The following is a 25,871-nucleotide window of genomic DNA, read 5'->3' on the forward strand; positions in this document are numbered from 1 at the left end:
CATTACCACCACCAGAAGTAGTAGCAGCATACACACTTCATTAAAGTCCATTCAGAGAGGGGCAGAAGACCAGATGGTTTTCAGCAAGAGGGGATTGACCGGAGGTCTGAGGAACAGCAATGGGGTATTCCCTCGACGATGCTAGATGTGCCCTCCCCTCCATCTACTCTCATTTTGCGGGGATATCTTCAGTGTTCTTTCCAATTGCAACTGCTTATTTAAATATCCAATGGAGGTATTTTTAAAGGAGTAATATCTGCATCCAGAGTTGTGAACTCAAGGTTTCTTCAACCATTTCCTTTTTCGATAGAATCTGACCCATGTAATTGTGGTATGGAGATGTCACAGACAAGCTGACCTTTGACCTGCTGACCCTGCCCCAGAAACGTCACAACCAAGGGGACCAAGGTGGTAGCTTGAACTAGGCAGAGCTAAATTTAAATGAGAGATTCCTTTCTTGACTAGAGAGTAGGACCAAAGCAGAAATTCCCTAGGTCCATCTTTAGTAATGTGTGTGTTGTCTTCCCAAGGCCACCCTGCACATTTTTCAAGAGTTGCAGCATTAAGTAAATAACGGTGACAATGTTTTAGCACATTATACAGAGAAGCTCACATGTGCTTCAAATGTGCTCCTAGTTACAGTGGTTATCTGAAAGGATCGCAGAACATCTGCAATGCAGCGGTTGCCGTATCACAAAGTGCAGCAAATTAGGTTTTATAAAAAGCTAAACATTCATTTCTTTCTGTCAAGCCCCATTCCCTCAAGATGACATAATTTAATCCGTTTATCCAGTATAAATAAGAAAAGTAACTCCACCGAACAGTTTTGCTTGCCAAAGCCAAGCGGCGGTGGCAATGGCCACTACTTCACAGACTGTCCCTGAGCGTGTGTGTGCGAGCACACGGTTTGTACACTGAGGCATTTATCAGGATTAGATCTGCCAGTGCCTGGTCATTTTGCATGTGGGTTGAGTTCTGCTGCTGTTTGAGGTGATGCTGTGTTTCATGTTCTAACAAGTATGACATGTCTTTTTTCCCAGGTCCCGGCCACAGACAGGAATGCCCTGAACTCCCTGTGGGGGAAGCTGGCCTCTGAGATCCTGATGCAGAACTGGGAGGCTGCGATGGAAGACCTCACCCGCCTGAGGGAGACTATCGATAACAACGTAAATGCCCCACTTCTCAGAATTTGACACTGCACTTGGATTCCCTTACATAGATTCGACTCCCTTATTGACCGCTTTGGGTTTCAGCAAAGCGCTGTTGCAGCTTGATGCCCCACCCCCTTTCAGTCCTGACTCCAGAGGATCTGCAAATGGAGCAGTTATGTGGATCTAGTTTAAAAAATATATATATAATATTTATTGAATGGATAGCTGGGAAGGACGCAGGGGTGCGGGCTCTGGCTTGGAAGGAAAATGTTTGAAAGGGAACAGACCTCACGTTCTTAAAGTACTCTGAACTTTTTAATTGTCTTACAGTATACTGTATTGTCACCTCAATCAGAACTAGTAAATAATGACAACTCTCTCCTGTCCAGTCGGTGAGCTCCCCTCTCCAGTCTCTTCAGCAGAGGACCTGGCTGATCCACTGGTCCCTATTTGTCTTCTTTAACCACCCCAAAGGCAGAGACAACATCATTGAGCTCTTCCTGTATCAGCCACAGTAAGTATTTTCATCTCTGACACACTGGAGTTCTGTGAAACACTGTTGACTTATTTAGACCTGATGACTAACCCTCCTTAACGTATTGCCCTGGAGAAGCTGCCGTCTCTACAGTCTGAGGCGCAGTGTCTTGACTGATCCACACTAAACCCTTGAGTGACCCAAGAGGTGATTGTTCAAATGTGGCCTGCTGGCATCCTTGGTGGGGAGAATGGAAGAAAATTATCCCTGAAGAAGAGGCACAGTAGAAGGCTGAACCTTGGGCCCCAAGGTTTGCTGCTGGCCCAGGAGAGACCAAAAGTGGTTCAGCTGGCAGCCGCCTGGGTCAGGTCCTGCTAACTGTGGAGAAAGTAGACTCGTTTTTATGAGACTAACTTGATTTTGAAAAGGAACTTTGGGAAGGGGGCTGCTTCAAAAACCTACTTGGGGTATTTTTTTAAGTGGTTTCAGTCCGTTTGTTTTTGTGTGGTCTATTTACTCTCGAAGCTGCAAGTTAGTCCATGTGTATTGCAGATCGGAAACTCTGCACTGCGTAGAATTTACACACAAACTATAATGCATCCCCCCATTATGATTGCTGGTTTGTGTAATTGAACCGATGATTGTAGTCAACTGAAGGTATGACATGCCACCACAACATAGCAGATAGGGATGTCTGGTTCTGAGTTTTACGTAGTTTTTAATTTAATGAAGAAAAGGCTGCCCAATAATTAGTAATGAAAAACTCACACAAACATCTGTTTGGACAAACTTGAGGGAGTGTTGTGTGCCTTGCAATTTCAGTCAAGAAACCACTTAATTCCACAGTGAGGCTTGGCCTCATTCCCTCACCCCTTGACCATTACTTCCTTTGGCCAAAGTTGGTCACCAGTGGCTAGGCCTTAGTTTAATGTTTGACCTCTGTTACCCACAGTCAGCAAAAGTTGCATCAGGCCTTCCTAGTTTGTTATTGAAAACCTCTACTGAGTTCAAGGGTCTATGGGATCTATGATGTAGGTGCAAAGGGGATCTATGACGTAGGTGCAAAGGGGGAAAATGAATACTTTAGTAATGCTATCCAAGCACTTGCAGTTGGTTTACATTGACCATCTGAGAATGATAGAACAATGAAATCTCTCCCTCTACCCCTTATCTCCACCCTCCTATCCTGTCTCTCTCCTCGTTATTCACGCTCACTCACACGCACTGGGTTGAAATCGTTTTGATTTTGAAACTCTAATTCTTGGTTCAATTCTTTTGAAGCGTCCTCTGCAACCAGTACAGCGTTGTTGCCTCAAACTCCAAAATGATTAGGTCCCTTAAATTGGGTATGGTGAATGTTGCATTTCTTTTTTTCCTCGCAGCTAGTCCCAGATTGAAGACCTGCCAAGATGCACGTATTTTGCGTACCAACTACGCAATTCTGTCTATGTACGAGATCCAAGTTAATAGTACGCAGAAATGATTCTGCAGCTCATCCAGGACGGCACATCAATGCGAGCTGTGGCAAGAAGGTTTGCTGTTTCTGTCAGCGTAGTGTCCAGAGCATGGAGGCGCTACCAGGAGACAGGCCAGTACTTCAGGAGACGTGGAGGAGGCCGTAGGAGGGCAACAACCCAGCAGCAGGACCGCTACCTCCGCCTTTGTGCAAGGAGGAGCAGGAGGAGCACTGCCAGAGCCCTGCAAAATGACCTCCAACAGGCCACAAATGTGCATGTGTCTGCTCAAACGGTCAGAAACAGACTCCATGAGGGTGGTATGAGGGCCCGACGTCCACAGGTGGGGGTTGTGCTTACAGCCCAACACCGTGCAGGACGTTTGGCATTTGCCAGAGAACACCAAGATTGGCATATTCGCCACTGGCGCCCTGTGCTCTTCACAGATGAAAGCAGGTTCACACTGAGCATGTGACAGACGTGACAGAGTCTGGAGACGCCGTGGAGAATGTTCTGCTGCCTGCAACATCCTCCAGCATGACCGGTTTGGCGGTGGGTCAGTCATGGTGTGGGGTGGCATTTCTTTGGGGGACCGCACAGCCCTCCATGTGCTCGCCAGAGGTAGCCTGACTGCCATTAGGTACCGAGATGAGATCCTCAGACCCCTCGTGAGACCATATGCTGGTGCGGTTGGCCCTGGGTTCCTCCTAATGCTAGACCTCATGTGGTTGGAGTGTGTCAGCAGTTCCTGCAAAAGAAAGGCATTGATGCTATGGACTGGCCCGCCCGTTCCCCAGACCTGAATCCAATTGAGCACATCTGGGACATCATGTCTCGCTCCATCCACCAACGCCACGTTGCACCAGACTGTCCAGGAGTTGGCGGATGCTTTAGTCCAGGTCTGGGAGGAGATCCCTCAGGAGACAATCCACCACCTCATCAGGAGCATGCCCAGGCGTTGTAGGGAGGTCATACAGGCACGTGGAGGCCACACACACTACTGAGCCTCATTTTGACTTGTTTTAAGGACATTACATCAAAGTTGGATCAGCTTGTAGTGTGGTTTTCCACTTTAATTTTGAGTGTGACTCCAAATCCAGACATCCATGGGTTGATAAATTTAATTTCCATTGATTCTTTTTGTGATTTTTGTTGTCAGCACATTCAACTATGTAAAGAAAAAAGTATTTAATAAGATTATTTCTTTCATTCAGATCTAGGATGTTATTTTAGTGCTCCCTTTATTTTTTTGAGCTGTGTGTGTGTGTTTATTTTAAAATCCAATGTGTTAATCTAACATCCCGGTTCTCGAGCTGCAACACACAGACGTACCGAGTTTGTCAGCTGTAGGTTAACACATCCCTTTTTGACTCCGTGTGTTGTGGAAAGGTAAACCCTAATTGTTTCAAGCTAACGCTAGTGAACATAAGATAGACGTTCAGTGGGTTCTGAAGTGCCAGCAGTTCACTCGCATTTGCTAGTGAAAGAAATTAAATGCAAATACGAAAAATAACTGGTCGCATTTGTGCGAGTGTGATTATACTTTTAATTCTGCGTCTCGTTAGTTGTATTTTCCAACTAACATTACGAGGATCACGCAACCTGATGCACTGTAATTAGTATCCACGTCACAAAAAGCATTACAAAAGTTTTATCAAAAAGAAATACATCTTGGCATTAAATGGAGTCGGGAGTTTAGAAGACTGCGCAATGAAGAATGAATGTGTCCAGTATTAGCTATATAGGAAATGCTTCTAAAATGCCTTTGCACTACATTTGAGATTTTATCAATTTCGAAAATTTGAAATGTATGCACTGCTAATTGGATCTTGTTGGTGACTTTTACCATATGTGTAATGCTGTCAAAGTATTCCAACCTTTTTACAGACTTGAGTTGGTACAATTCTATAATTGCAATCAGACTCCATCTGCACACACTGCTTGCGGGGGCACAATTCGGCACAAGTTGAATCTCCCAATTTGCCGCGCTCGTCTGGTAGTCTAAAAAGTTGGACAGGGTTGGCAGGTCTGGTATTGCTTGCTATTGGGGACCCCCTGGAGAGAGAGTAGGCGTATGTTCATCGGGAACAGAGCATGGAGTGTTGTGGTCTGCCACTAAGTCCGACAACTACAAAAGGAGAGGCAAGGGGGCTTCTCCAACCAGGTGGATGATCGCTCACCGCCTAGCCCGCCTGCTCACTGCTGATTTTTAGACCCCAACATCATAAGTGCCACAGGCCCACTTGTCCCTGTAATTGTTTCAACTAATTAAACAGTCGTCTGCGGTGTTCCCTCCTTGCTCTGAAAAACATGTTTCTCTGTCCTAATCTGAGTGAAGGAGCCGGAAGTGGCAGGGAAACCCCACTTCCTCTTGAAATGTAATTTGGTCAGTGGATTGAATGGGGGGGTTGATGATAGCTGTTCAGATATGGATGAAGAGATGTTATACAATTAACACAAGTCAAACTCCTTTTGACAAGAGGTTGTATGTGTGCAAGTTTTTTTTTTACAGAAGCGTGTTGGGAAAGGACTTGCAACACTGTCTGCAGAGTAAGAATGTTGTCTAGTGTTCTAATTGGCTTCTAACAAGGCCCTCTCTCGTGCTCAGCCCTTAGCAAGTTGCCCTGTGGATGAAAAACAAGGCCCTGAAGGATAGGGTTTCAGCTCCTGGGCAGATCCCCCCCCCCGCTCAGTGATCTGTGTCTACTGCGGAGGCCAGGGTTTCCTTTCCTCCCCTCTGCTTATACAGGGGGTAATGAAAAGGAGTGCTTTAACCTATGTCATGTAGAGAATGCGCTATTACAACGCACATATCTGTTTGGTCGATAAGGTCAGAAGTCCTAAATGCCATGGGCCTAATTGCTTAGTTACTTGCGTACCAAAAATGGACCTTTATGCCCTTAAACCTATGCATACACCAACAGAGTTTATCAACTTCGTATAGCCTTCACCTCCATAAATATCAACTCGCTTTTTTTTTACCATGTAGTTCCTCCAGTCCTTAAAACCCCTGATTATTTGTTCTTGTCATGTCCTTTTTGTTTTGTCATTTCAGGTACCTCAATGCCATTCAAACCATGTGCCCACACATCCTGCGTTACCTGACCACTGCTGTCATCACAAACAAAGACGTTCGCAAGCGGCGGCAGGTCCTGAAAGATCTGGTCAAGGTCATACAGCAGGTATATATAAAAAAAAAAAAAAAAAAAGAAAAAAAAAGAAAGACATCAACACATTCCTTACCCCAATTTCTCAACACATTTCCTATCACAGTACCATGTTTGCCAACCTTAGTCAGTGTAGGATTGGTCATTTTGACACAAGATGTCACCAACTATTAGGGAAAGGGGTTGTACAACTGAAAAGTCTTCTGCATTTAACCCAACCCCATTAAAGACCAGAATCCACACATCTATGAGCAGTGTAAGGCCTTGGCTGTTAAACATGCTGCTCTTAGAGTATACTGTATCAGAGATCTGGTCCTGGCTAGAGGTCTTGAACCCATTACGTTTGATGAATGGCAGCAGACGGTCTGATTGTAGAGTACCGATTTCTTCCCAAACCCAACATCGGTAGCTTCTTCAGAGATCAATGGCTCTGAAAGCTAAATAAGCGCCGTCTCTGTGGGCTCTGTGTAATCACTAAAACATGTGCTCTATGCTTGTTCCGTCTTTTGGGTCTTCTTGGGTCTCTCCCTACTAGCATTGGTTTGGAATTGTTTAGGGGACTTCTTGAATCTGCTTTTATTCATTGCCTTGTAAATTCTACTATTTGGTTAGCCATGGTTCTCCACATTTGACTTTTGTTTTTAGTAATGGGTTGGAGGCATGCTGCCCTGCCTGTCGAACCTGTGCTATGTCCACTGCTGAAAAATAAAGAGCTAGCACACACAGGCATGTGCAAATTGTTAAATCTTATTTTCCATTTCTAGGAGTCCTACACCTACAAAGATCCAATCACAGAGTTTGTGGAGTGCCTGTATGTGAACTTTGACTTTGACAGCGCTCAGAAGAAACTGAGGGAGTGTGAGTCGGTAAGTCCCAGCTGCCACCCCCCCCACCCCACACGCACGCACCGACCCATCAATGTGCAATAGATTGAGTCATTTATCCTTTTCAGAATGGTTGTTCTGTGTCCCGCTCTCTATATATTCCTTGATTTACAGAGGGATTTGGATTGGCCAACCAGCCCTTCTAACGTTCCCATGTAGCTAGCACAGAAGTAAACACCATTAGTGATCATGCAAGATTGGACAACCTTTCACACTTTCTCATAGCGTTGGGCTTTTTTAAAATGTATTTTTAAACATGGGTTTATACATATTGTCCGATGGTAGAATTGCATTAGGTCACTTGGGTGATACAGAAGTCCTCTGGGAAATCCTATGACTCATTGGTCTGGCTAGATTTTTATGGTGGCCTGTAATTGTCCATCAGCCTGGTAGTTAACAGTAAAAGCTTTATACGCAAAGGTCTATGCAGAGGCGTTCAGACACTCGAGATGTGTGTCATAGACAGCCATTGAGATTATTTCCGTTTTGGTGTGTAATGGCTTGATGTGTACTACCATTGAAGTAACTAGTGCATCCGCTAAAAATAAAGGCTGCACTTTACTTCCAGCAATGCCTTTGTCCATCTAGGCCTAGTTCTCAGTGACAAAAATTAGGTAATAATATCGAGCCAGCTGTTCGTCAGAGGTGTTGGCTCGCGGTGGACTGTGAAGATGACATTTTTTCAAAATGTACAAAAACAACTCTGGCCAACCGCCACTTTGATGGGTCAAATTAAATGGTGGGAGGGTTACCGGTGGTTGCTGCCTTGGCTGCTTCTAGCAGAACTCTTCACTAGTGCAGACTGTAGTAGGTGGTGAACATCTCTGCATACCAATCTGAACTACTGACCTTTCTCTGGTTTATGTTCACACAAACAGTTTCCATAATGATTGTTAGCGTTCTTTTATGCTAGCTAGTTATTTGCCACTAGCTTTAGCTAGCTAACAAATCCAGTTAATTTCTAAGAGTTACAGGCTGACTGCTCGTTCGTGTGCCATCACGCACATGTTGATAAAAGGGTAAACTGAGTTTGTTTCTAGTAATCGCTTCTCAGTGCTGCTTCTTCTTTGGACTTTACATTGCGGTTGGCAACCAACTTTGATTGAATAACGTATGTGTACATTTATTTTGCACAGCTCGCGATGCGAGTGGTGTGGTCAGCATGTTAGTTTAACAAAACCTAACAAGTCTGGTCACTTAAGTTGATTTGTTTATTGCAAGAAATTATTAAATACCATGTCATAGAAAAGTTGGCTGCTTAGCTAGCTAGTAGTACTGTCACAAATCAACTCTGACCAACAGAAACTAACGCATAACACCAATCGTTCACAACGCCATCTACTGTATTGGAGTGTCCCAGACACAAAATCAACTTGGAAGCTGTGTGCGCGCGCATATTCATACATGCATGCATGCATGCATACGTACACACTGAACAAAAATATAAACTCAACAATTTCAACGATTTTACTGAGTTAAAGTTCATATAAGGAAATTGAAATACATTAGGCCCGTTTATCTATGGCTTTCACATGGGTGGGCCTGGGAGGGCATAGGCCACCCAATTGGGAGCCAAGCCAATCAGAATTTGTTTATACCCACAAGGGCTTTATTACAGACAAACAATCCTCAGTTTTATCAACTGTCTGGGTGTCTGGTCTCAGATGATCCCGCAGGTGAAGAAACCAGAAGTGGAGGCCCTGGGCTTGCGTGGTTACACGTGGTCTGCGGTTGTGAGGCCGGTTGGACGTACTGCCAAATTCTATAAAATGTTGTTGGAGGGGGCTTATGGTAGAGAAATTAACATTAAATTCTCTGGTAACAGCTTTGGGGGACATTTAGCAATCGCTAAATGACATACAACCAACAATATTGGAACTGTATCCCGTTTCAGCGAAGACTTTACACATGCCCTCAATCACCAAGCTCGTTGAACACTGTGGACACTGTATTAACTAACCTCCAGACGAGCTTCGATGCCATAAAACTCTCCTTCCGTGGCCTCCAACTGCTCTTAAACGCAGGTAAAACTAAATGCATGCTATTCAATCGATCACTGCCCGCACCTGCTCGCCCGTCCAGCATCACTACTCTGGACAGCTCTGACTTAGAATATGTGGACAACTACAAATACCTGGGTGTCTGGTTAGACTGTAAACTCTCCTTCCAGACTTGCATTAAGTATCTCCAATCCAAAATTAAATCTAGAATCGGCTTCCTATATTGCAACAAAGATCCTTCACTCATGCTGCTAAACACACCCTCGTAAAACTGACCATCCTACCGATCCTCGACTTCGATGATGTCATCTATAAAATAGCCTCCAACACTCTACTCAACAAATTGGATGCAGTCTATCACAGTGCCATCCATTTTGTCACCAAAGCCCCATACACTACCCACCATTGCGACCTGTACGCTCTCGTTGGTTGGCACTCGCTTCATACTCGTCGCCAAACCTGTAGCCAGTGGGTTATCTACAAGTCTCTGCTAGGTAAAGCCCCGCCTTATCTCAGCTCACTGGTCACCATAGCAGCACCCACTTGTAGCACGTGCTCTAGCAGGTATATCTCATTGGTCACCCCCAAAGCCAATTCCTCCTTTGGTCGTCTTTCCTTCTCGTTCTCTGCTGCCAAGGACTGGAACCAACTGCAAAAATCTCTGAAGCTGAAGGCATGCTGCCTGCTAATTATCTATAGGCTATGGTTGAACTTGTCATTTGCAAATTATTTTCTAACAGTTTGAATTAGTGTGTAAATGAATTCACACATGAAGCAGCCCATTTCACTGTTGCGCACAATTTGAGGCTTTACGGAGTCAGACAAATTTCTCTCTTCGAGAGCCCAAGTGTTTCCCCAGATCAAGTATGAAGACATTGCACATATCTAGTTAGAACAGGCCTTGCACGGCCTCCTGAGTAGCGCAGTAGTCTAAGGCACTGCGGCGCTTGAGGAGTCACTACAGACCCGGGTTCGATCCCATGCTGTCACAACTGGCATTGACTGGGAGACCCATAAGCCGGCACACAATTGGCCGAGTTTCGTCCGGGTTAGGCTAGGGTTTGGCCGGCCGGGATTTCCTTGTCCCGTCACGCTCTAGTGACTTGTTGTGGTTGTCCGGGTGCCTGCAAGATGACATTGTTGCCAGCAGGACAGTGTTTCCTCCTACACATTGGTGCGACTGGCTTCCTGGCTAAGCTAGCAGTTTATCAAAAAGCAGTGTGGCTTGGCAGGGTCTTGTTTCGGAGGACGCATGTCTCTCGACCTTCGTCCGTAGGGGAGTTGCAGCGATTGGACAAGACTGTAACTACCAATTAGGGAGAAAAAGGAGTAAAATAAAAATAGACCAGGCCCAACTTTTTTTTCCCCCCCTGGCACCTTTTCTGGTTGTCCTATGCATTTACCTTCATTGTTTTCCTTACCAATAATAACTTTGGACATGTGTGCCTTCCTATCAAAGTAAGTGCCTTATGTTCTGTATATCGTTTTGTCGTTTCTACTGTAGCATACCGTATGTATGGAGCCTCGTGTTCACATGTTTTCAAGTACTGGTGACAAATCATGCATTCCGATTCTTGCAAAACATATTCAAAGTCACCAGACTTCCCAGTTGTTTTGGATGCGGTATCAGATTGTAACTATGGTACCTCAGGGTTGCCAGCTCAGATCCCCCTTTCCAGGAGTTTAATTTTAGTTTAGCATCTAAACTTCTCTTCTCCCCCCCCAGCTAAAGTTAGGCTTGGCGGTAGGCTTGTATTTAATGATCTATTTGCTTTGGGATTTGTCAAAAGGTCAAAAGTAATGTGCTTCGGTTCTTGAATACACTGTAACAAGTACATAGAAGATTTGTAATATGCTAAAAAGTGGCCAAACTAAGTTTTTCATGCAATGGGCACAGCCATATTTGGCTAATTTCATTTGCGTCTTACATTGAATGGGATTAGGGAGTTTTCGCTTGTCAAATATAAACATATATATATATAGCTGCCATCAAAGAATTTAGCTGCTGATCGCATCTTGTTTTCAAACCATATTTAATTTCTCCTTTGTACCCCCATTGAGCACATTTTAAACAAGTCTAGCTGTTAGATTTCGCAAAAAAAATAAAAATACCTATTATTTAGACTGATTTATGGAATGAGATTGGATGTGTTCTGTGTGATGTTTGGATGATGACATTAGCATTTCTTACAATAAAAGGTGAAATTGAGGAATAAGGTTGAAGACCTTTATTTCCCATCAGTACATATCATTGTTTAGATGCTTTTCAGACAATGCTGTTTTAGCATCATATGTTCAGTTGCTGCTGTTCCAATCACATTTTTGCGACGGTTTGCTGCAGGGACCGCTCAACAATTATCACAAATATGTGATCGTACACGCCAAAGGGTTAATCAGAGCGCGCTCCGTTCACACGCAGGACCACTTGTTTGTCGAGGTGGGTAGCTATGCAACAGTTAAGCTGCTGCAATCCACCTTTAACCTCTAGGCTAGAAACCAATATCCAGTGAGTGCAGGGCGCCAAATTCAAACTACAGAATTGTAAATATTTAACATTCTTGAAAATACACATGCAATATGTCAAAAATAAAGCTTAACTTGTTAATCCAGCCAAGGTGTCAGATTTCAAAGAGGCTTTACGGCGAAAGCATACCATGCGATTATCTGAAGACAGCACCCCATCAAACAAACGCATGACAATCATATTTCAACCCGAAAGGCATGACACAAAACTCAGAAATAACGATATAATTCATGCCTTACCTTAGATCTTATTCTGTTGGCACTCAAATGTCCCATAAACATAACAAATGGTCCTTTTTTTTATTTTTTATATCCATAACTCAGTTTAGCTGAGTCTATAATCCGCATCAGTCAATAATCCACTCAGTTTCCCTCTGTCAAAATGCATACAAAATGAATCCCAAACGTTACTAATACATTTTTCCAAACAAGTCAAACAACGCGTTTATAATCAATCCTTAGGTATCCTAATATGCAAATAAACGCTAAAATTTAAGACAATCGTTGTCTTTACCGGAGATAAACAACAAAACGCGCTTTCCTCCACGATCTTGGAATCACTAAAGCCAAAATGGGAGCCACCTAGAAAAACTACAATTTCCGGGCCATTTTTCTAAAAACCAGCCTGAAACTCTTTCTGAAGACTTGGCGTCTAGTGGAAGCCCTAGGAACTGCACTTTGGGAGGACTTGGGCTTATTATTAAACTTATTAAACATCTGACTCCATATGCTCTTATTCTCTCCCCATTCACAGTAGAAGCATGGAACAATGTTCTAAAGACTTGACATCTAGTGGAAGCCTTAGGAAGTGCAATATGACCCCATAGACACTGTATACTGGATAGGGAATCACTTGAAAAACTACAAACCTCAGATTTCCACACTTCCTGGTTGGATTTTGTCTCAGGTTTTTGCCTGCCATGTGAGTTCTGTTATACTTACAGACATCATTCAAACAGTTTTAGAAACTTAAGAGTGCTTTCTATCCAAATCTACTAATAATATGCATATCCTACCTTCTGGGCCTGAGTAGCAGGCAGTTTACTACGGGCACGCTTTTCATCCGGACGTCAAAATACTGCCCCCTACCCGGATGAAGTTAAGTGTGATGGGTCTGCAAACATTTTCATGAAATGGGCTCATTTGAAAGCAATAAAGGCAGGGGGATTATGCAGACGGAGACACATGCCATGAAAAAGAACAGTCAATTTTGTGGAGTGATGGTTGAACAGTAAAAAGATATTCCATTTGGATGAGCATGTGTAATGCATCAGTTTGGTGTCATTGAGGAGAACAAAGGGGCTACATTACTCTGGGTGATACCCAACTATTTACTGATTGCTGTAATAGTCATAGCATACCTCAAGTTTAGCTCATCAGATTAGGCATAAGAGGCCACTTCTAGCCCTTTCAAAACTTGTTTGGGGATCTTGGGCCGAATCCCAGATGACAGTGATTAGGACACTTAGCTGTTCAAAGTTTATCATGCCTAGATAAGCATTGTCATAGCTGAAATGTTGCCTGATAGTGCCATGTAATTGGGTTTTCTTCAGAAATGGAGGGTGAAAACAGCTGTCTAAGCTTTAGGCAAACCGAGTTTTGAGTTCTTGGAGAACTTATGAAGACTGAGGTCTGTAGCCCATCTGTCAGTGTAGCTAGACCTGGAGTGCCCTTAGCCCATGTGTTCTAATGTTGGGCAGAGGGTGTTCTTGCCCCTATGGTGGCTGTAGAACCCCTGAGAGTGTGGTGGTGTATAAATTGGTTTCTCCCGCACTGCACAATTGACCCTGCACCCTTGGGCACAGATGAACAGTGATAAGTCATTATTGGCTCCATTCTTGTCTCCCGTTTTCATGTGGAGGCAGCTGAATTAAAAGATTTGTGGTCGATTTTGGAGCACCCCGTGTGGCCTGGGATTACTTTTTTGCAGATGTGGGTTTCTCCTTTTAAGACTTTTGCCAAAGTAAATCGCTTGGCAACTTAAATGTGGCTAGAGCAAGACCCCCACCCCCTATACTCTGCATGTATGGAGAATTTCTTTTGACAGTGACTTGGGTTTTCCCACAATTTAAATTGGGGCTTCAATCACAAATAAGGACTGCAAGGGGGAAACCTGTTGCTGCTGCACTTTTATGGCTCTCCTGGGCCACTCAGTCAGAACCCAATTTTGATTGCAGTAATGAGTTTACAAATTAGCGTACCTGTCATTTTAACTCTGTCCTCATTTAACTCCTTTACTTTCCTGAAACCCTGCAGTGGTATTTTATAGAAATGCATACACAGACAAATACTCACTAATATTTGTGTTACTGTTAACTTTTTTTTCCCCCCTCCATCTCTTCCAGGTGCTTGTGAATGACTTCTTCCTGGTGGCTTGCCTGGAGGACTTCATTGAGAATGCCCGTCTGTTCATCTTTGAGACTTTCTGCAGGATCCACCAGTGCATCAGCATCAGGTGAGACCAAGGGAGTGACGTAAAGCACTAGTTGGGGAACTGACAGGAAGGAAATGTGCCGCAGGACTTATGTATGGTGAACATTGCAAGAGATCAGTCTTTGCTAGACTGTTGTTCGCCATCACTGTCCAAATGCTAAGTTGTGCACCATGCACTACAGTGGTCAGCTCAGACTAGCTAAAGACATACACAGGAAGGTCATCACCAACCAATGAGCTTGCTAAGCAGACCAACTGCAGGAAGAGGGTGGATATGTGCAGTGATTACAGGAATGCCCCCCCACAGATAAGTGTTTATTTATTGCCCCCTTCCCCAGTCAAATACTCACATCTCCACATACACATTTTAGGGATTAGGCAATGGAGCTTTAACTGCTTCCTGGTTGTTCTGCTCACTAAACTTTTAAAGACCACCTGAGTGAGAGACCAAACCAGGGACAAGTTTCTCTCAGGAAGAGGTCAGGGTTTAGATGGGCCTTGATGGCCTCAGATTTTGCCAGCTGCTGATGCAGGGGACAGGAACCGCGTAGCTCCACTTCTGAGTTGTGCTGGGTCAGGGCGGCCGGTGTTCGGCGGGTTCTGAAGTTCTTCTTTTCACTCTCTTCCCAAGCCTTGTTACATCCACTACAATAAATTTGGATAGTCCTCAAAACAATACGTTTAGTCAATGCTAATTATGGTGAGCATTAGGGGGGAAAGATAATGGTCCACAATTAAGGATTTGGCTGCCTCTTGTACATCAATTCTAGAAAATAACGAATGTATAGCTATACAGATTAGGTGCACTCTAGTCTGATACTACTTTTCTATTTTTTTACCTCAATGCTTTTAGTCTACACTGAACATTTCTACTTGTGGAAATGCATTTAGAAAGATATAGTAACTGTACTAAGGCAAAAATGGTTAGACTCAAACTTTGAATGGAATATTTGGAATTTGCTGTCATGGACATTGAATGGAAAGGGTGAATGAATTGTAACTTGACAGAAATGATTGCACTGCCTGTTATACAGAGCTGTGGGGGTCTGTAGTCAAGGTTAAACCATGGAATACGATAGGGCTCTGTCAATCTCCAGATTGTCTGGAATTGATTAGGAGTCCCAGCTTTTTTTTTGGGCCGACTTGCTGCAATTGGATACATTTACTTGTTAAAGACCACAAAGGTTAGTGGTAACAGTAGGAAGTTGAAATGTGACGTTTCTAAAAAAATAAAATAAAAACATTCTCCTGTGTTTGTAGGTAACAAGCTGAGTTGAGGTACAAACACAGCGGCGATCGGCAGTGTCAGGGATTCCCGTGTTTATTTAAAGCCGTTGCGATGACGATGGACAGAACACGTAGTTTATTTTTGACAAGCGCTCAAATTCCATGTCATTAGTCGGCTACCCAGAAGCTCTCTGCATCCAAGCATGGATTCAAATGAATCTGATGCCTGTTTTTAATGAGGACATTTTTACAGCTGTTGGCTATGAAGGTTTCACAGATATTTAGCTTGCTTTTTTAGCCCACGGCATGGGACAAAAGTAGACCAGAAGTGTGGGTAATTTAGTTACTTTATGCAGAGAGGCTCATGTAAAAAAGGAGGCAGTGAAAATGTGACCCCACGATTTGATCTTATGCTCCGTAATTGCATCCACATATCCTTTTGTCTAGACTTTGGTATGTTTTTACAATTTAGTTTCAATTTTTTAGATTCAAACTTAATATTACAACATTTGACTTTCTTTGAATGTTGATAGCCAGTTATATTTCATTGACCCCAATTGGTACACTGTCCCGTGACTGTCAGTACATACATAAGACAGTCTGTAACCCGACATTGAACTGTGGCACATGGAAAGGTAGTGGATGTCTTTTCCCATCACTCAAAATGTTTTCCTAACACTTAAGTTCTCTGATAGTTGGAGTAGTATTGTTGTGTACTTGGATGTAAAATGGAAGATCTTTCCACTTCACAATTGAGTCATTAGAAAGACCACACGGTCATTTTCCGTTTTCCCGAAAAATCTAGCCGAAAGCGGGGGTCGTTCCAAATGGCTCGGATTTTCTTAATGCTATCATATGGTAGTGTTTAACAATGCATTCGTCTGAGCCCAGCCACTTTAAGAAGGGGGCACTTCTATGGGAGTTTTCCTTCTAACACAGTTATCCGCCCCCCCCACGCCTAACCTCTCTCCCCGAGTGTGAGGGTGGTTGAGAGACTCACGGGAGTCTGTCCGTCTCCCCAGCCCCAGCCTGAAATTGAACGCTGAGAAGCCAGAGTGAATAAGAGGTTGAAATGAAAGCGAGCCCCCCCCCCCCCCCCCCCCCAAGGAACAGGGCTATGGCTGTGTAAAACAAAACCAGTCAAGAAGGCTGTCTAGTTGGCTTAAGGGCCAAGGGATATGTCTATAGTTTGTAGGTCTGACCCCCCCCTCCCCCCTCCCCCTCTCCATTCATATCCCCTTCCCCATCTTCTGAAGTTCCAGGTTAAGATAAAAGTTAAGACATGATCCATGAATGCTCTTCCCCAGGAAAGCATTGCCAGATTTCCCTTTATGAATTACATAGGTTGTTACCACTGAAGTCGTGCTGGGTGCAGGCAAGGGCTGCCCTGGGCCTTTTGGGGTACTGCGTGTTACTGTGGTATGCTGGGGAGATCACATTCTGCAGGGAGTTAAGGCCGAGGTGAACTCCCCGTGAGGAAACGGGGGATCATGTTTGTCTTTGTCTCGCATCTGAGTCTGGTTTGACTGACATGTGCCCTCCACTTGATGGAATTGCCAAACAAACACTATCCGTACCCCTCTGCGGCAATCACAAATCTCTGGGGTTACATTTTGAAACGGATAATTTAATGAAATTGAAGCGAGTGTCAGGACGAGGGTGTTCAGACATTAACTGTGAGTTGTTTGTCCACCTACACTGTTTCTTGACTGACTGTTTTGTAGTCTTCAACAAGGGAATTAAAAGTTGGATAACGCCTACTACCGTTAGACTTCCTTAAACAGATTGTCTGTTAAATGAATTGGCTTTTGCTGTGAAAATTGCTGTAATTATCAATCAATGCCGAATTTACACTTCATGAACATTTGTTATAGACCTACACCAGAGTCTTTTTGCCCCCACTGGCGCAGCCTCTGTCTCCTCAGTGTTGATTGTGTCACACCTGAATGGCAGACACATGTCAGCCATCACAACCTAAACTCACGTGAGTGGACGACTGACCGTTTTCCTGCTTGTTAGATCCTTCATAATGAGCCGTAAGTGCAATTTTTCCACAGCATTTTGCCGTAATCGGCTGTCCGGCCGAGGCATGGGGGGGCACAGTTAGTTATTTGGGTGTGAGTGACAGGTTGATCGTGCCCCTCCGGCCCGTGGGGATTCAACGTTAATCAATTCTTAACTGGTGTTTTTCTCTTCTGGTATCCACCTTCTTCAACACTGCTGTGGTGAAAGTGGTGATGGATCATCACGCTCTTGTTACTTGGAATGCCCCGAGGCAGTGCCTCTTTATGCTGAGGTAATGGTGTTTATTATTTGTTGGTTGTTTTTTTTATTTTTTTATATATATACCCCTTCCAGACACTGATGTAATTTCAACCCCCTCTGTACGTGGTTTTGCTACGTTTTTCAAAAAAGATGCCAAGCTGGGTCAGAGAGCGGCGAGAATGTGTTTTTGCTGTCGGGCCTTGAGGTAAGGCAAACATTATCCCAAATGAGGTTATTTCCAAATGGGAATTTACGAGGGAGAAAGTCTTAAAGAAGTCAGCGTTTGGGAAGTGACAGTTGAAACGGGCCTGCTGGTATTGGCGACTATTGTGGACTGGGTCTAATCTCATACCGTGAGAGGTGGTTTGGGGTGGCGAGGATCTGGCTTACTCACAGGTCTGTCTCTCCGAACTCCTCCGTGGGGGAGAAGGAACTTGATTAATGGAGCAGGGAACTGTAATTAGTGGGGTCCACTTTTCATACAGTCCTCATAACCCCACGGTCTCACACACACACACTAGTATATGTTGTTGAACGAGCGTATTAATGAGGTTCATTCAAAACGGAGTGTGTTCCAGGTGTGTGTTAGGTGACTGGGCTGTGGGATGAGAATGAACTAGCTGTACTACTTGTGGTGGAAGAAATGGGTATATTTATAGGCACCTAATATGAAATGGGGGACCAGCAGGAAACGTGGGGGGCGGGACAGAGTGGGTCTAGATGATGATGATGATGGTGGTGGTAGCAGTATCAAGGGGGTTTAGTTATTTTCAAAGCCGCAAGGGAGGCCAGCTGCACTAGAAAAGGCTTTGGTTCAAAGCGCGCCAGGCGCCTCCCACCTCCCTCTCTCCCTCGGTGACACATCCATGTCCCACCGCTCTATCAAAGAGCACCCCGGCAGCAACCTGGCTTTCATTTGGGGGACAGTAGCAGGTCCCGCTCTGTCACGGCAGGCTCTGTGCCAGGTGGGGAGAATGTAAGTGTGTGTGTCCAGGAGAGGACATCAAAGAGTAAAGTGACTGGCTGGGGGAGAGAAACCGGGATTCCCACTGACTCCTAATTGAGTTAGCCTGGGGAGTCATTAAATCTTCTGTTCTAGTTCACGTAATACCATTTGCTATGTTCCCCTGATCGCGTTGCTTTGACATGTCATTGTATTTTATTTATATGCCTTTTAGCCTAAGAATGTGTATGACTTAGTAATGTATTAGCATTGTCTTGTTAGCTTTGTTACGGTCCTAATGCAGCCCATTCATCATATTGAGTAGTGTAGCAAATGTAGAGGTATGGAATCAGACCTCCACTGAAAAGGATTGTCATATACACCAAGTGGACAAAACATTAGGAACACCTTCCTAATATACAGTTGCACCCCCTTTTGCCCTCAGAACAGCCTCAATTCATTGGGGCATGGACTCTACAAGGTGTCAAGTGTTCCACAGGGATGCTGGCCCATGTTGACTCCAAAGCTTCCCGGACTTGTCAAGTTGTCTGGATGGTGGAACATTCTTGATGCACACAGGAAACTTGTGCGTGGAAAAACCCTGCAGCGTTGCAGTACTTGACATACTCAAACCGGTGTGCCTAGGCACCTGCTACCATTCTAAAAATAGTTCTAAAACATGCCTCCTCCCCTTAATGTACACTGATTTGAAGTGGATTTAACAAGTGACTTCAATTATAGATCATAGCTTTCACCTGGATTTACCTGGTCAGTCTGTCATGGAAAGAGCATGTTTTGTACACTGTTAATCTTGGCTTTTTTTCCTTGAGTGGATGAGTGGTCTTTTCTACTGTCTGCTTCAGTACATTAGAGGCTGTACTGAACTTTTGCCCCTGGGCAAAAAGGGTCCCCTGAAGGGACAAATATTGCCCAGAAATGAACTCATTGGACAGAGGGGTACACCTTTCCACACCCCAATTGATTAATGTGATGTCGTATTTGTGTATATGAACTTTTCTTTAAACAATTAGTAACTAAACTTCTGTACCACCTATTTAATCGGCGAACACGCGTATTGTTCTACTCACCTTCTAAAAACCCTGTTTCTCCTCTGCTCCTCTTTAGCATGCTGGCAGACAAGCTGAACATGACCCCCGAGGAGGCGGAGAGATGGATTGTCAACCTTATCCGCAACGCCAGGCTGGATGCCAAGATAGACTCCAAACTGGTAAGACTGACGCCGTGTCTTCCTCGTCAATCAATGACCTCTGCTCCCACGCAATTAATTGATTAGTCTATTTATTTATTATTTTTTAGAAACTCCTTCCTAATCGGGGAGCTTATTCTGCGTTGTACCTCAAGATTTAGTATAAGTGCATAACTGTAGAATGATTTAGATGAGAATACCAAGGCATGGGATTTGTCTGCCATTATCATAGTAGGAGGGTATACAACACAGTATGAAGTAAGCAACCACAATACCTTTTATTTCCTTGTTCTCCTCTGTTCAGCTCCACATTGGGTATTTGCATGTTTTGGCATACCCGTCACGGCGCAGAGTTCTCTGTAATCAGCAAATCATACCCTAGCCACTCAGTCTGGAATGACAGAATTACCTTGATGTGCACTGAGATTTACATAATGTGTCCCGAGAGGCTGGCGGTTGGTGAAACGGTGGTGTCTGAGACCAGATGTGATTGGCTCTCCCCGCTGTGTGTTTAGGCCTAACTGTGCGCCCCTCGCCCTGTCCTGTTTTTATCCAGGGTCACGTGGTGATGGGGAACAACGCTGTGTCGCCGTACCAGCAGGTGATTGAGAAGACAAAGAGCCTGTCCTTCAGGAGCCAGATGCTGGCCATGAACATCGAGAAGAAGATGGCCCATGCCAGCAGGAACGAGGTAAGTGAGTTGTCACCACTACCCAACCTCCCATCCCTTGTCAAAGACTAGACTACCTATTCCCTTTTCCAGCTGACTGTCTCTTACGTGGGTGACAGAGTTCAAAGCCCTCTCGAAATGATCAGAGAACAGGGCTAGAAGAATGTGAACGAACCAGCTTCAACAAAATACTCCACTTGACACTGAATCAGCCAGTAAGAGCAGTTTTTTAACGGAGCTAGCGGGCACTTTCATCATCCCTTTGATCTTCATAGGCCTAATGACAAGGTAGATGTCAACTCTGCTGTAAAACAGGGCCTGTGCCCTGTGACTCAGCTACCTCTGTGCAAATAAGGTTGATTCTCACCCTAGCCTTACTGAACATCACTCAAACAACGCAGTTCCCTCCACTTAGTACAGGTCCCCACAGATGTTTGGCTTGGGGTCCAAATTTCGGTCTGTTTTGATCTCGACTCTGTATGAGTGGTCTGTAAGACTATTCCACGAAGGCAATCCTCAATGATCGCACACATCCTGAGCCCAACCCTCTCCCCACGCCAGCAGTGCTCCTTGAAGTTGGGGAGAGAAGGACATGTCTGTAAAACCAAAGTTAAACACATTCTTAACCTTTTTTTAAATGAGTCAGTCCACCGCCTCCCCGACCCTCTCAGATTATATTTATAACTATCTAATCACGACGGGGCCAACTAGTGTGCTTTAAATGCCCCCCCCCTTAACTGTCCAGTTCTGGGTAGGTATCTTTAGACTTGTTCAGTTACCACCTCCCTATTGTTTGGATATCTGCAGTAAGAGAGCTGCTATAACTCTGTTCAGTGAAAGCAGAGGCCCTCATTAAGTGATTTCTGTAATTAGACGAGAGACCGCAAACAACAGTGTCATTACATCCTCAGGGCTACAAATCACTTCTAATACATTTACTGCCTGCCGTCTGGATGGGCTGTTGGGGGTTCGGCACGCATGCAATTTTAAGTCCACTTCAAGTGTACAACTACATACACTCATGGGGATTTCTTTGTTTCTAATTCGTCACAGAATTTATTTGTAATGTGGACACAGAATTCATTAAAGCTCAAACAAAATACTGTATGTCTGTCAACTGGTAGTCTAACCTCTCCTCCCTTTTCTCTAACTTATTTTTCCCTAGACACCCAACTGGGCAGGTCAAGAGACTGGCTTTTAGCAAGACACAACCGAGAATGTTTTTATTCCTGTTTCTACACAGCATTCCCATCCAGCAACAACATCCTGTTTTTTTTCTGCTTGTCCCTCAAGGAGCAGAGGATTCTTTTTATTCTTTTTTTTTTGTTCTTGGTTCAAGTCATCAGTGATTCAATAAAACAGACATGCAAAAACCATTTTCACCAATGATTGCTTTATTTCTGGACATTACAGATGGCGTTTGAGGCCTAAGTGGTCTGACTGCATTGGTAATACTTGGAAGTTTTAATGTGCGCATTAAGTCACTGAGTGGGACAGTTAACTGTTTTGGGTGATACGGCTCATGTATACCCTGTAATGATGAATGACTGTTTAGTCTATTGGGTTTTATGGTGTTTTAGTGGCCCAGTTCACCATGGCAGTCACACAGGAGGGGAAGTGGGAGGAGGGGGCAGACAGAGGTGATGTACAGTTAATAGTGGTCACATTCTTTGCCAGTCATCTTTCCCTCCGAGGACATGAGGAACTCGTAAACCTCCATTAGCCAGACTAATCAGTTTAATGTGCCTCTAGCTCTCTACACCTCTTGCTCCCCCCCCTTCTCTCACCAACTCTTCCTTCAGCTTCTGTGTTCTCATGTAACTTTTTCTTTCCCTTTACCTCAACTTTACCTTGTTCTCGAAGGGGAGATGGTTTCAGGTAGGTGACTACTCTTGTGTGTAACTGGTGGTCCTTTCGGTAGACTGAAAGTTCTATAGACTGCTGCATCTCTGGAGAGAAAGGAAGAGGTGCTTCCAGCTTCCATGGCACTCAGGGCTCGGAGCCAGACGATTCAAACACTGACGTCACCTTGGACCAGGCCAGCAGGGAGGATAAAGTGATTGGTTTACCGGTCCTTTGCCATGACGCATCATGAAAATAAGTTAGCCTAGTCCTTAATTATCATTCACCTTACCAGTGCACTCTCCTGTGTTGTTTTAGTAGGATGTCCAGACCAATACCAGACTTGCCGCAAACAGCCCTTTGACCACAGTGTCTGTCACTGCACTAGAATAAAGTAATAAACAGGCAGAAGTTCACTATTGGTTTTGGCTGGGAAACTTCCATGATTTTTGTTTTTACATATTGTCTGAGGTTTTCCTCCCACAAAAGGTTTGCAAGTGGATCCTGTGATGAAATGGAAAACGTGCATTGTGTTATTGCTTGAGGTTAGAACACACTCCCCTTTTCTCCTGTGTCTTCTATAAAACCAGTGTGACAAAATGTGTAAAGATGGTAAATGTCATGGAAGGTCTCTGGTTTTCTCTGTGGGGTGGTATTCCTATGACAGCTCCTCCCTCCATTGTCTGCAAGAAATCATTTTTGACAGTGCTCTGTTCCATGGCTATGTTTGAATGTTATAACGCAAGCATGATATTAGTAAATACAAATCATTTCATGGTTTTCACTACAAAGCCTTTGGTAGTGATAAGCATTCATTGCAAAAATATATTTTTATTTACGATCCTTACTGTCCTTCATTTTCTTGTTGACTGGTCAGACTGAATTGACCTCTGGCTTTTCAGAAGAAAACATCCAAGGTTAAGACGTGTGCTTGCTTCATATACAAGGACTACGTATGGAGCGTAGCACATGCGTTACACCAATCTGTAACCCCTGTGCCTCAGTCATTTCCTAAAACACTACCTCATGTCTGTTTATTTTGAGTAGAATATTGCTTCCCATCTGGTGGGAGACAGTCGTGTCCTGATAAACGCCCGACAAACTAATTTCCTAGAATAAACAAAAGATTAAGTGCCACACCTAGTGGTCAAATGGGGTACAGCATTTGCAGCCTATTTCTACCAGAACAGGAGGAGAAACCCACGGAGGTCCATCAGTTATCGGGAAATCTCAACTAAGGCCTAACCTGGGATTTTTCTAGTCTTTTTTTCAGGACCGGTAGTAGGCCTATCCTCAGGTATCGCTTTTGATTTACCTTTCAGTTAGTTTTGAGGTAATGCAAGTGGCTAATGGTTTCTAAATCGTTTTTAGTTTTGTGTCAATTGATTAGGTAGATTGTTTAACCGTTAAAGTCACCAACTTTAAATCGCATTCATTAGTGGAGCAAATAGTTGTCCATTCACATGACATTCTCCCAGAGTAAGGCCTTTGCATCTTTTGAAGTTGCATGCATTCTTGTTTCTTGGAAGCAAATGACAATGACGGCAACGATGAAGGTAAAACATTGATGATGGTTATGATCATAGTCTTCCCAATTTATCCATTCAAATTAGACCATTAAATACATTAGAATCAACGCCATACAACTGTTTTCTTCGAAATCCTAAAATGAGCATGACTTGCAGTGCAATTCACTAGCTTTTTGAGACATGAATAGACATATTTGTCATATAGTGGAAATAACAGTTTAACCATGCAGGTACTACCGACAAGATTTATCGTTGAGAATAAGTTTCCTGTTGGTGTTAAATGTGATAGAAAAGGTGCACACTTGTCGGTGATAGGCCCATTTTGAGCAAGACCACTTCTCATTGGTCAATTGTTCATAATTGAACGACCAAACAAACTCCGTTTCCAAACCACATAGAAAAAATACTTTTAAAAAAACGTATAAATTTAATTTGGAATTTGAGAGCGAGTGCCTATAGGTCATTCAACTTCCAAACTAGGGGTGATAGCCTACAACAATACCCCCACTCAAACGTCACGTGTTGTGCTTCATTTCACACGAGAATCAAAACGGCTGCGATGGATTTATTTCCTGCACTAGGACCCTGGGGGAGCCTCGGTGTAGTGTGAGGACCTAGGCAGCTAAATAGCATGTGTCATCTTCATTATCTAAAATAATAAGAAAAAATACTTCACTCTGGTCAAGGGGCTTCTAATTCTGAGCAGCCCCACAGATCTAGAGATCTCCACGTGACAGGAGCAGTTATATGAGAAAGCAACCCAAGCATCAGGACCAGTAGTAGCCTACCACTTCACCTCCGCTCGAAGCGCAGATGCAGCCAATCTAGAGGAGAATCTACTGGCTTTATATCCTTTGCTTTTAACCACAAGGTAAAACGGGACGTCTGAATGGTGTAGACAAGTTTGTTGAAGTGAAGAAGGACACGCTTTCACCGGGGAAACAGGTATTATCGGAATAAAACTCGCGTGCATCTCAAGGAGAAGGAGATCACTCGGACTTCTGTTCTCTTCAAAATAACTTTTCATACAAGAGGGATGCTGTATGCTCCAAATCCACTGTGGCTTTCTGAAGTGGATTTAGACTGTCACATATGCAGGTATGTTTCATATTGTGTTCATTGTTAAACGCAGCTTCTTGCGCTCATTATATTGGAAGGTTATTGCTTGTTTGAGAAGCGTTAGAATGTTATGCATTCATTTCATGCCAAGCTCTTTTGTCGAGAATGGAGAGTAAATTAACACATGGGGCAGAATTTTTTTTCATTATTGCAGTGTATTTAAATACAATAGGCTTAGCCTCCTAAATTCCTTAGAGCAAGTATTCTTCCCATGTTTGGATAGATGTTGATATCGTCACATTTGTTATCTCAATAACCCATATCTTTATTTTTACAGCACTCAAAGGGACACTTGTGAATGAAGGGTGAACTTCATAAACTTCATAAAATGATATTATTCAGTGGTGAGATACTATGTTGTCGCTGCTCGTTTAATGTGTGACAAATTGGAATCATTCAAGAAACTGGAGGACACGAATCAGATAATTCATCCCAAACACCATTGGCACTTCTTATTCGAGTCGGAACACCAGCCGTCCAGATGCAGTTTCGACTTTTCTCATTGGCTTTAATCGTGTTGAACTGTATGGAGTACAGCAACTGTCAAACGCAGTCAAATCGCTGGAGGAGGAACAAAAGAGGTAAGTGAAAAATCGTCTATATATGCATACATCATCCTTGCCAATGTGACAGTTGAGAGCGAGAAGTTTTGGATAGTTTCTGAGCCAGCAACATTAGAAAAAGAAAAATAGACATGGTCGAACAGCTAATATTAAACATTTTGAGACCAAGAGTTTAATCAACATTTGTTGCCATTGTATATCCGGTTCTGCTTATTGATTAGATAATTACCTTGCCAATTTATTCAAACATAACTCGTTGACACTATCATTGCCCTGAGCACAGTGTATTGATCAGGATACAGTGACCGTCCAGCATCCTGTAGAGTAGGGCTAGGGTATTTGAGGTGATGCATTTCTGGTAAGTGCGCTCGTGAGTTCCTGGATGAGTTTTATGCACTCTGATATTATCAACCAACTGC

General features: G+C 43.7%; 2 protein-coding genes across 2 annotated transcripts in view; both read left to right on the plus strand.

Annotated features, from left to right (window-relative positions):
- The window catches only part of LOC115176005 (eukaryotic translation initiation factor 3 subunit E), a 46,938-nt gene extending 25,163 nt beyond the window's left edge, over positions 1-21,775 (plus strand). Inside the window, exons 6-13 of the mRNA XM_029735723.1 lie at positions 1,041-1,166; positions 1,541-1,665; positions 6,136-6,262; positions 7,012-7,113; positions 14,000-14,109; positions 19,648-19,750; positions 20,286-20,420; positions 21,565-21,775. Of these exons, the coding sequence (XP_029591583.1) occupies positions 1,041-1,166; positions 1,541-1,665; positions 6,136-6,262; positions 7,012-7,113; positions 14,000-14,109; positions 19,648-19,750; positions 20,286-20,420; positions 21,565-21,600 (864 nt within the window). The 3' untranslated portion in view covers positions 21,601-21,775. The remainder of the gene's footprint in view (positions 1-1,040; positions 1,167-1,540; positions 1,666-6,135; positions 6,263-7,011; positions 7,114-13,999; positions 14,110-19,647; positions 19,751-20,285; positions 20,421-21,564) is intronic.
- Positions 21,776-23,512: 1,737 nt separating this feature from the next.
- The window catches only part of LOC115176013 (R-spondin-2-like), an 84,102-nt gene continuing 81,743 nt past the window's right edge, over positions 23,513-25,871 (plus strand). The window contains exons 1-3 of the mRNA XM_029735735.1: positions 23,513-23,797; positions 24,457-24,868; positions 25,167-25,470. Of these exons, the coding sequence (XP_029591595.1) occupies positions 25,371-25,470 (100 nt within the window). The 5' untranslated portion in view covers positions 23,513-23,797; positions 24,457-24,868; positions 25,167-25,370. The remainder of the gene's footprint in view (positions 23,798-24,456; positions 24,869-25,166; positions 25,471-25,871) is intronic.

Source organism: Salmo trutta, chromosome 3 (assembly GCF_901001165.1).
Source record: "Salmo trutta chromosome 3, fSalTru1.1, whole genome shotgun sequence".
In the NCBI taxonomy this organism is placed as follows: domain Eukaryota; kingdom Metazoa; phylum Chordata; class Actinopteri; order Salmoniformes; family Salmonidae; genus Salmo; species Salmo trutta.